General features: G+C 33.5%; 1 protein-coding gene and 1 long non-coding RNA gene across 4 annotated transcripts; one reads left to right on the top strand and one right to left on the bottom strand.

The window, feature by feature from the left end:
• Positions 1-845: 845 nt before the first annotated feature.
• Positions 846-5,588, top strand: LOC107799203 (rac-like GTP-binding protein ARAC3). Of its 3 annotated transcripts, none has more exons than XM_016622289.2 (8): positions 846-1,049; positions 1,217-1,414; positions 2,292-2,379; positions 2,472-2,581; positions 2,930-2,993; positions 4,777-4,841; positions 4,966-5,031; positions 5,112-5,588. In XM_016622289.2, the coding sequence occupies exons 2-8, from the start codon at positions 1,316-1,318 to the stop codon at positions 5,214-5,216; spliced, it is 597 nt and encodes a 198-aa protein (XP_016477775.1). In that variant the 5' UTR covers positions 846-1,049; positions 1,217-1,315; the 3' UTR covers positions 5,217-5,588. The 3 variants fall into 3 exon arrangements, with proteins under 3 accessions (XP_016477775.1, XP_016477782.1, XP_016477790.1); XM_016622296.2 differs by having other exon boundaries at positions 894-1,049; positions 1,191-1,414; XM_016622304.2 differs by having other exon boundaries at positions 972-1,110.
• A 3,341-nt stretch (positions 5,589-8,929) lies between these two features.
• On the bottom strand, positions 8,930-9,597 carry LOC107799196 (uncharacterized). Its single transcript, XR_001651083.1, has 2 exons — positions 9,445-9,597; positions 8,930-9,344 (listed from the first exon to the last, which is right to left on the bottom strand). It is a non-coding gene; the product is annotated as an uncharacterized LOC107799196 (long non-coding RNA).
• Between the last annotated feature and the right edge of the window lie 845 nt (positions 9,598-10,442).

A 10,442-nucleotide genomic window follows, 5' to 3' on the forward strand; every position in this document is an offset into this window, starting at 1 on the left:
CTTTAAGGATGCGACATATTATTTCTGCACACAAATCTTTTAAAATATGAAAAATTACACCTGTAACCTTATATTAAGAGGCCACTTTTAGCTTTTAACCGTTACTATTAAGAGAAAAATGTACTAAATTCGTTTGGCATATTGCTTGAAATAATGAATACTTATATAGAAGTTGTAAATTGAAAATTGATTTTCAAGTAGTGAGCAGATAAGGTTACTTCTCTTAGTCAATCCAATTTGTACAAAGAGGGTTGAAGTAAGTTCACATGCTTCTTAAAAGTAAAGTTTTCGTACACACAAGAAAAGGATAAGAAAAATATAGATTGAAAATTAGGTACACACCTATCACGTGAAAGATCTTCAATAGTACATTTAAACCCATAAACTTTAATGGTTATAACTAATTATAATTAAAATCATCACTTTTGTGGGATTGCACCAAAGTGCAGCTAGTCTGTTAAGATTTTGTCTTAGACCGCTAGTAGTTGATGTTGTGTTTGCACTACTATTCTATTTTTTATGGTGACGAGCCTTATTTATTGGCTATTGTTTTATTTTTCATCTATTTTCTAACTCTTGTGATGTTGTTATTTTTTCTATGGTTTCTGTTGATGGTACTGATATATTGCTTCTTTTTGTCTTCTTGAACCGAAGATCTATCAGAAACCATCTCTCTACTACCACAAGTTAGGAACAAGATCTGTGTATACACTATCCTCCCCAGACTTCACTAGTAAGATTTTACTAGTTCGGAAAATAGAAAACCTAAAAAAAGAAAAAAAAGGGATCTTTTATGTGGCGATAAAAGATAGGATGATATAAGTGGCATCTCAAACTAGCTGTCTGAAAGCTGTCCTTATTTACTACACAAAAAAAAATCAAAATTAAAATCCGAAGTCTTTTTCTGTAGCTGGTTTGAGCTTTTCTTCATTTCCATTTTCTGCTATATCTTTCTCTGTCTTCTCGCTTTCCTCCTTTTAACTCTCTCTGTTCATATCCATTCTTCTTTCCCTAATTCATATTAATATCATCACTTCTATGTCATAAAGGTGAGATTTTTATTTCTTTATTTGTGTCTCTCTACATCAATGAATGTGGCTGTTGAGTTAGGTATTGTGTTATTTTCCCCATTCTATCCTCATAGGGTTTATATTAACATTTTGGGATTTTACTTCTATTTTAACTAACAGCAAACAACTCCTTCGTTGAAGAGTAGGTGGAGAGGGATATACACACACAGAAAAAAGGAAGAGATTTTGGGCAAGTAAAAGAAGAAGCTAAGAAATTGTAAGAAGGGAGATTTGGGTTTTGAAGAATGAGTGCGTCCAGGTTCATAAAGTGTGTCACCGTTGGCGACGGGGCTGTGGGTAAAACTTGTCTTCTCATTTCATATACCAGCAACACTTTTCCCACTGTAAGTACTTCTTTACCTCTCTATTTCTCTTTTATGCATTTTTTCAAACATTTGTCAGGCATTTTCTTTTAAGCATATCGATTCTGATACTTGGCTCTAATTTTCTTTTCAGTAGGATTTTTTTTGGGGGGAATTAGACCAAATGAGGCTCTTTCTGTTTATCGCCCAAAAGAACAAAGCTAGTTATTCTCAGTAAAACGACATGTTTTCTTGAATCATGACTTGCTTAATCAATTTGGCACCCGGTCTAAGAGTGGGTCGTTTTACTTTTACTTACAATTACCACAAAAAATAGATATTTTGGCCATTTTAAGGGGAAAAAAACTAATTTTGTACATTGTAGAGTAGAGTTGTGTGTGTGTGTTGGAGGGGGGGGGGGGGTGAGAAAACCATGAGAGGTGTACTCTAGGGAAAGAGAGCCGAAACTACCTCTTGAATATTGTCTTGGTGAACTCAGCGGTAATTGTCAACTTGGTTGACAAACCAATAAAAGGATGTCTTCTGTTTTTTGTTGTGCATCAGTGATAACTTGCATAAAAGAATCCCCTTTTCCCTTAAAGGCAAAAGGATAAATATACTTGTAAACTAAAGGTATCAGAAGGGAGTATGGACCGAAAAAAGAAGTATTAGAACCCTCATGGAAGATGGAATAAACATCACAAAAACCAATAAACATCACAAAAACCAAACGAAGATACTAGTTTAATTTAATAGCTCCATTTATAACTTGATACTGGTTTTTCAATTGAAGTTGTCACTTGTTAGAGTCCAAATGCTTTAAAACTTCAGTAAAAAGTTGATTATATGTTCTACTTATATTTCTATGAGTGGTGTGTGCATTGCTCATTTTGGTAATTGTCTGCTGCATTGCGAACAGGATTACGTTCCAACTGTATTCGACAATTTTAGTGCAAATGTGGTTGTCGATGGGAGCACTGTCAATCTGGGGCTGTGGGATACTGCAGGTAAATATTTTCCCCACATGACAGTTTCAGCTTTTTTTTGTCCCTTGCTGCGTGGCGCACACGTCAACTTCCTCTACTTTTTGATTGAACAGGTCAGGAGGATTACAATAGATTAAGACCGTTGAGCTATCGTGGGGCAGATGTATTTATACTGGCATTTTCTCTCATTAGCAAAGCGAGCTATGAAAATGTCTCCAAAAAGGTGAGTTCCTCTCCTGCATCCTGTCTCTACTTTCATTTTTTTTTTTGGTTTTACTTGGCCGGGAGATGAACAAGGATGTGAGAATATTAATGAAACCTGTCGGTCCCATTAAGTTGAAGCAAGTCCACGAATAACATTGGCTTGTTTGACTTTTACAAACTACTTATTTGTACCAAATGGATGGTGAAATACCAACCAACCTAGTACTTCCAGTGTTGAATTTTAAAATTTCTTAGCGAAGAATGAGTAATAGTTGCTTATCAGATAAGTAAAATGAGTAAAATGTATGATTGGTGATATTCAACAATTACTAATACATTATTTCATCTTCCTGCTATTGAATTTCAGTGGATTCCTGAATTGAGGCATTATGCTCCTGGAGTTCCAATTATTCTTGTTGGAACAAAGCTAGGTTAGTCTATCCTAATTAATCATGTTTGATTGTTAATTCAAAAACTGATTGATTTCTTCTTATCTATTATCTCTAGTTTGTCAGAATGGTGTCTTTTTATCCACTTTTCCATCATTTTTGGTCTACTTATCTTCATTTCCTGAGTATGAGTGATCCTATCTTTGGAAATTTTGCCCTTTATATTTGGATGAACCATGAAATGTCAGACTATCCTTGAAGGGAGTTCATTTTTGCGCTCGGTCATGAATCACTATGTCAATAATTTTTGCAGAGCTGTTTATTGGAGGGAAAAAGAGTTCTGTAGGAAGTTTTGGCTCACATAAGTTCCTTTTTTGGCAAGTCGAAAGCAATTTTGATATTGCTGCTACTCTCTAGAATTGTGGTTGGGGTCATACAAGATGGAACAAATGACACCTTTCATTGTCAGTTGTATATATTTGTCTTTATGGCATGAGTAGTTAGCATGTGCATGCTCACACTGCACCTTGTTTTCTCCTTCTTGAGATGTTGAGCCTATTAAACGTCGATACTGCAGCTACACTTATTAACGCAACGGCAAATCAAAAGCTGGGTGATAATGTATTTTTTATCAGCCATTTAGCTTGACCAGTTCTTATGAATGAAAACATTTCAGGAGTTATCGGCAGTTTATTCATTTACCGAAACAGATAGCCGAAGTGATAAATGCTTCTGTTTACCGGCTGAACCATGAAAACTAAATCATTTCATTCAGTAGAGTGCTGATTGACCATGAACTAGTAGGACACAAATACACTGGTTGAAATTCAGATGCCTTTTAACAGGGGCGGATTTATAGGTGTAATGATGGGGCATGTGAACCCATGGTCTCTTCGTAAAACTCGATATTTTATGTACATATTTTCTAAAACTGGTATAATAATAACTGTTGGCACCCATGCTACAAAAAGGTTGTATGGTGCACTTGGTTGAAGGTTAAGTTATTTACCAAGAGGTATAGGGATCAATTCCCACTTGATACATTTTTTCCTCCTTTTTTAGTAGTGCACTCATGTACTAGAAATCCTAGATCTGCCTCTGCCTTTTAACTGGATTTAACCCTGAAGAACTATTTATGGTGTCAGCAGATGGAAAATGTGAATTATATATGGCTAGGCAGAGAGGGTATTGTGATTCATAGAAACCTCTACAACTTTTGGATCCCAGATATAATCACTTTTTCAATAACCTAGGTTGTTAGTTGTCAGATTGCTGTAGAAGTCTCTGAGGAGAAGTGATCCGTTTCATACTGAGATTTGAAATAGACGAGAAAGAAGTATTGGTTCAGGGTTGTCATAGATCTCCTAGCTAATCACATTATTTTATCTCTGTATTGAACTTGGAATGTATCTACCATGAAATATAAGGACCAGAAACTTTTCTAAGTCCTTTTAGAAAACACATTGCTTGGACTTTGAAATGAAGTCCTGAATGAACTTAAAAATGTTGTTTACTGTATCCTGTGTTGAAATTCAAATGTACTAATGTTGAATTTAAAAGTTCACAATCTATTCTAAGCCTAAATCGGTGGAGTATGTATTTTCTGGATATTACATCCAAGTACATAAAGAACCTCTTTGTACTGTCTGTCCTTCTCATTTGCTGTTTAGACAATACCTTCGGTTTTCTGGCCTGCTCAAATTGAACTTTTCCTTTCTTGAAATTCAGTTTAGAACTCCAATTCCTATTTTCTCAGTCTCCTCCATGCCTCTTCTCTTCTAATTCCATGTTCCTTAGTCTAATAATGTTGTTGTGCTTCCGTTAGATCTCCGAGAGGATAAGCAATTCTTCCTGGACCATCCAGGTGCTGTTCCACTTACTACAGCTCAGGTACACTATTTTTTTACATGTCATCTGTTTTTAGACCACAATGTGGCCTTTTCGTTCTGGATTAAAATTTTAAGGGGGCATTTGCTCCTATAGCAGAACCTTACGTCACATGCTTCTTTTTAAGGGTGAGGAGCTGAGAAAGTCGATTGGTGCTTCCGCTTATATTGAATGTAGTGCAAAAACACAACAGGTGCTTTTCTAATTCAAAGATGACTATGTGGCTAGGTTATCAAGTTATCTAATTACATATTTCCATTGCCAAAATTGCAGAATGTGAAGGCTGTTTTTGATGCCGCCATTAAGGTGGTTCTGCAACCACCCAAACAAAAGAAGAAAAAGAAGAGAAAGGGTCAGAAAGCCTGCTCTATCTTGTGATTGCTGAAATTATGGACGAGCGATGGAGATGTAGATTGTTATCAATGTCTTCCAAGTTCAAAGAATGCAGTGTAAGGTTCAAAGTTGGTAGTCCTGGCTGACTATGATAGGAAAGCATGAATCTGCCTTGACCGTAACATTGTAGGCCAAGATGTATATTTGTGATCCGCATATGGTTGGGGATACAGATGTGCAAAATTCTCTGTTACGTGTTGATTCTGTGTAATATATTATGTAACACTTGTGTGATGATTCCCTTGAATTTGCATCTACTATGTGTTGTTAAAATGTAACCGAACATACTGATTTAAATTGTCCGAGAAGTTGATTTTGCTATGTCATAAAGATAGTGGCGTGAATACTCCTTGCACATAGATTTTGCCCTATGGTTTTGTGAATTGTGCTTTGTGCTCGCTGATGTGGAATGTGTGTATTTTTCTAACTTTTTTTAGGATGCAAAGTTATTAATGATTTTTTATAATTAATTTCTCCTAATAAGTCTTTCTCAATTGATAATATAGCTAATCCATTTAACCTTAGGTAAAATTTTATCAGTTTTAATTTTGAAATTTTTTTTTTTGCTGAAGCAACGGTAACATGAGTTATTAACATTATTCTATAAGCAATATAGACATTTGAAAAAGAATTAATTTTTTTTATTTGATTGAGTATATCAATTAAACTATCATCTTCTAATTGTACTATTTTTCTTAACACTTTTAATTCAGAGAATAAATCTAAATCATCAGTATCGATATGATTATTATGCTTTAAGAAACTTTCAAGATTAAATCAATATTTTTTTCAAATTTTCATCATCTAGTGATCTCAGTTTTTTATCGTTAAATAGAAAACCAAAATATTTTCATATGCTTCGAATTGTTTAAATCTATTTTGAAGTGAAAAAATAACACTGTCTACTATGTATAAAAAGTAATCAACTCTAAAAGATTCTTCCAGAGATTTCATTTTGTCACACGTAGGGGGGGGGGGGGGGGCAATGGTTAAAAGACAATAGTTAATCACTCATATTATTCACTAAAAAATGGGTTGGATAATGAACTATTTAAAAGCGGGTCAAATATGGATAAGAACCATATTATCCATTTAGAATATGGATAACCAATGGGTAACTAATGGATAACCCATGAGTCTAACTTTTACATTTGTAAAGCCTCAAATTGGGGGTTTCTCTGGTTAGGGAGACTAAGAATTCTCCCAAAAGTGATCATATGCAAAAGTCATGAATAATATGACTATTCATATTATCTGCCAGTTAACCCATTTTTTATCCGTATTAAATATGGGCCGGGTCGGATAATTGATCCGTTTTTTCATTACTCGTTTTCGACCCGAACCATATCTGACTCGCCCGTTTGCCACTCCTAGTCACATGTTTCTTACGAAATTAGGCTTCGATATTTATTTCAAATGCAATTTCCTTGGTAGAAATCATAACAATCGCAAATCCTTATTCTCTATATATGTTAAAGAAAAAGAAAGAAATCAAACCTTATTACTTCACTTTAACTTTTTTTTAACTTATATATAGCATATCAGGTGTTACAAAAAATGAGGCCTAAAATAATTGCTTTACCTGCTTTAGAGAAGGGCCGCTTCTGCTTCTGAAGAGTGAGTTATGAAATGCATACTATTTTCATGCGACACACACATATAAGCTGAGTTGGATCATTGAATCATACTATATTATAAGTTTGAAAACTTTTGGTGAAGTTATTTTACAAAAATATCCTTTAAAACTGAATGACCAAATTAGCCTTTAACCAAAACTAAAATTCATTAAATGATTATTTACCACGGTCAATCATTTCTAGAATACTCTAACATTTGTGAAGAGCTGTTCATCTTCTGCTAATTATTCTCGGCCCTATGGAATGTCAGGTTTGTTTCATCCAATATGGTCATTAATCATTTGGCCAACAGAAAAGTAAGTTGGTTGTACATTGGTACCCTATTAAATGGTAAGTACTTACTATAGTGAGATGTTGATTGAAAGTGTATTTATCACGATCTATACCCTTCATCTCCTAGCTTTAACAGTTTAATGTTACCTGAAGAACTTTTGGTTTCATTTCTGATCAATGATCATTTTTATAAATGGTCCAGGAAAGCTGCAGATTTACTAGGTATGCTCATTTTCTTTTATTATTTCTATGAGTATTCATGAAACTATATATTTTTGTTTATGCTAATTTTTATTTAGTATCACTTTGTAATGTTATTAATTATTTCATCGGCAAATAAATTGCAGAAGTATATTGTCACGAGGGAGCCGTGATAGCGCCTACTAGTGAAAGATGGGCAAGCCAACCAACTGAACTATCTACCTTATTTCCATTTTTAATCCGATAGCGGTTAAGAGCCAACAATTAGATAATAACAGAATTAAATAAGCAGAAGTCTGCATTGTAAAGATTTAATAATACTGCTAATACCAACTTCTTGAGTCGGATTTTGATCTCGATATCAAAAAGTCAATCCCTCGGTCAAACTTCTAAATTGCGACTTCCCGTTTTCGCTATTTCAAGCCTAATTGAACTATAAACTTTCAAATAATTTTCCAGGCACGCTCCTAAATCCAAAATCACCATATAGAGCTACTGGAATCATCAAAAATCCATTCCGGATTCGTTTACTCATATTTCACCTTCCGATCAATTTAATTCAACTTAAGCTCTCTTCTTGGAGACTAAGTGTCTCAATTCCTTTCAAAAATCTTTCCGAACCTATTTCCCCCGGCAAGTTACATAAGAACCGTGAAGCATGAATTTAGCAGTATATGAGGAACGAGGTTGTACTTATTCAAAACAACCGCTCGGGTCGTTACATATATATCAGCTTTCTTGTAATCAAGAAAATTGACTAGCTTGTGAGTTTTTGTGAAATGATCTTAATCAAGCTAATCGACTAGCCAATGAATTTTTGAGAAATTTGGTCTTTGTAAAATAATGAGCTTTATTAGAAGTTTCATGACATTTTTTTCCTGCTTTTTTTCTTCTTTTCTTCTTTTTTTCCTTTTACTAAATAAATTTCAAATTCTAGAGAAGAGGATGTTTCAAGGATGGGTGTGCAACTTATCGTCACTATTTTTTTATCATTATCTTTTTTATTGATCTCTTTCTTGCTCATTGACTCATTTTATTGATGGATCGATTCTATATTGATGTTTATATTTTCCCAGTACTCCTCTCTTGGCATAAAAAAGAAAATGAAAAATAAGAAAAAAGAAACAAAGATTTTCCTTTATTAGTGGTTAATAAGGAATGGGCTGAGTTATGGAGCAGGCCTCCAATATATTTTCATGTAAGTTGAGCAATTGCTTTTAATGGAGCAGGCCTCCAAGAACATTATCTATAAGGAAATATTAAATACGATTTGAATATATTACATGTTTGCACCTAATAACATGAAAATTTAACTCTTTATACATTTTATATACCTAACAAAATTTAGTTATTTAATTTTGCAGGTTCGGACAATATCTAATTATATGTCGTTCAGCAAAGACATCATTCCAATAAGGTGATTGCTCATTAATTTCAATTTGTTCATATTTTCTTTGAGTTTTTTATTACTCATTACACTTCAATTTTTATGTGATGCATATTTTATTGTTGAATGAATGTAGTTTTGTTTTTTCCACAAAAGAATATAGTCAATCTGTAAGGTAAAAGTAAAGTGAACACATCGAATGCATAGAAAATGAGGAAATTTATAACTTATTGGAAAGTAAACAACACTCTTAAAGCCATGCCAGCTGAAGTTGCTCCTGTTAAAAAAGTAAAACATCTAACAATGATCATAGCTAATATAATTCTTAGATAATAACAAACTAAATATTTTCCACTTTGAACTTTTTATTAGTAACTGGGTGTTCCTCTTCATTGTTATCTTCATCTTTCTTTGTCTTCTTGCTTCTTAGCTTTATTGATATATCTCCATCTTCTATATCACCAGTTGCAGCATTTTTTCTAACTTCATGAATCTCTGCAGCTATCAAATTCATTTTCTTTTCTTCTTTTGCAATTTTCTGATGAGTTTTCACAAGAAAACAAAACTTTTTTCCTTTACTCAATACCAACTTGCGATAGTACTTGGATCCTCTTTCTATAGTTGTGAAAAATCAGATAAAATAGTTAGAAATTGATTAAATATGTCATAAATTTGTTCGGGTTGTATATTTTGGCTTAAAAAATAGGAGTGTAACCTTTTCAGATGTAGATTGAATATACTCCTTGACGTCGACACCAAAGAAGTATTGTGCAGCATCAAATAGTGTAATACTGATATAGTGTTGCTTGGCAGAAACATCAAAATTCAACCTATATCTAAAGCACAAATTAGGAGTTAAATCATGAAATGTTCATCTCCTTGTTCTGGAAAATATATTGTTCGTACTTTTTCATGTATCTTATCTCTCGTCATAATCAATGTCATCTCTCATACAGTTGTCACAACTTGCAGTACTCTTTATTACAGCCACTCGTCTAGAGCATTTTTTGCAAGGAGAATACCACGGGTCATCTTTATTTTTGATGTCGTCAATTATGACATAGAACTTACAATAAACTTCCTAAAAGTAAATTAACAGGTGCATAATTTATTAGATTGTAAACATATAAAATAGTATACCTCGTGCTAATAGTTTTTTTATTAGATTGTAAACATATAAAATAGTACACCTCGTGCTAATAGTTTGGTAGGATAATGTACCGTCTCATTGCCAAGTGATCCATCCATAATATGACTTAGTTTGAATTTTTTGGCTTTTCGCATCAGTCTACTTGGCATTAAACATATATCTATTTTATCTCCCCTCATTTTATCATACCTGCATAGTAGTATTATTTTAATATTTTTAAATATATTTACCTAAATACAGGTAGCACATAACTAAGTACAGAATGAACAATATATTTACCATTTCTGGAGATCTTAGGCCTTTTGAAATTTAGGATTGATTAAGATGCTACTTACAGGAGTCGTTGAGAGGAAAAAATCCCCTTTTTGGAAGGAGCAACAAATTTAGTGATAAATTAATATAGTTAAAAATATTATGCAAATAGATAAGATGTGCAATATTATACCTTGGTAAATAGACCCTCTAACATCGCAAAAGGCTATCACGGGTTTGGTGCTTTCAAGGATTTCTAACATTTCCCCTGTCAATTTCAGCTAAGTCTCCCATAAACTAAAAGTTTTTCG

Source organism: Nicotiana tabacum, chromosome 7, assembly GCF_000715075.1.
Source record: "Nicotiana tabacum cultivar K326 chromosome 7, ASM71507v2, whole genome shotgun sequence".
NCBI lineage: Eukaryota > Viridiplantae > Streptophyta > Magnoliopsida > Solanales > Solanaceae > Nicotiana > Nicotiana tabacum.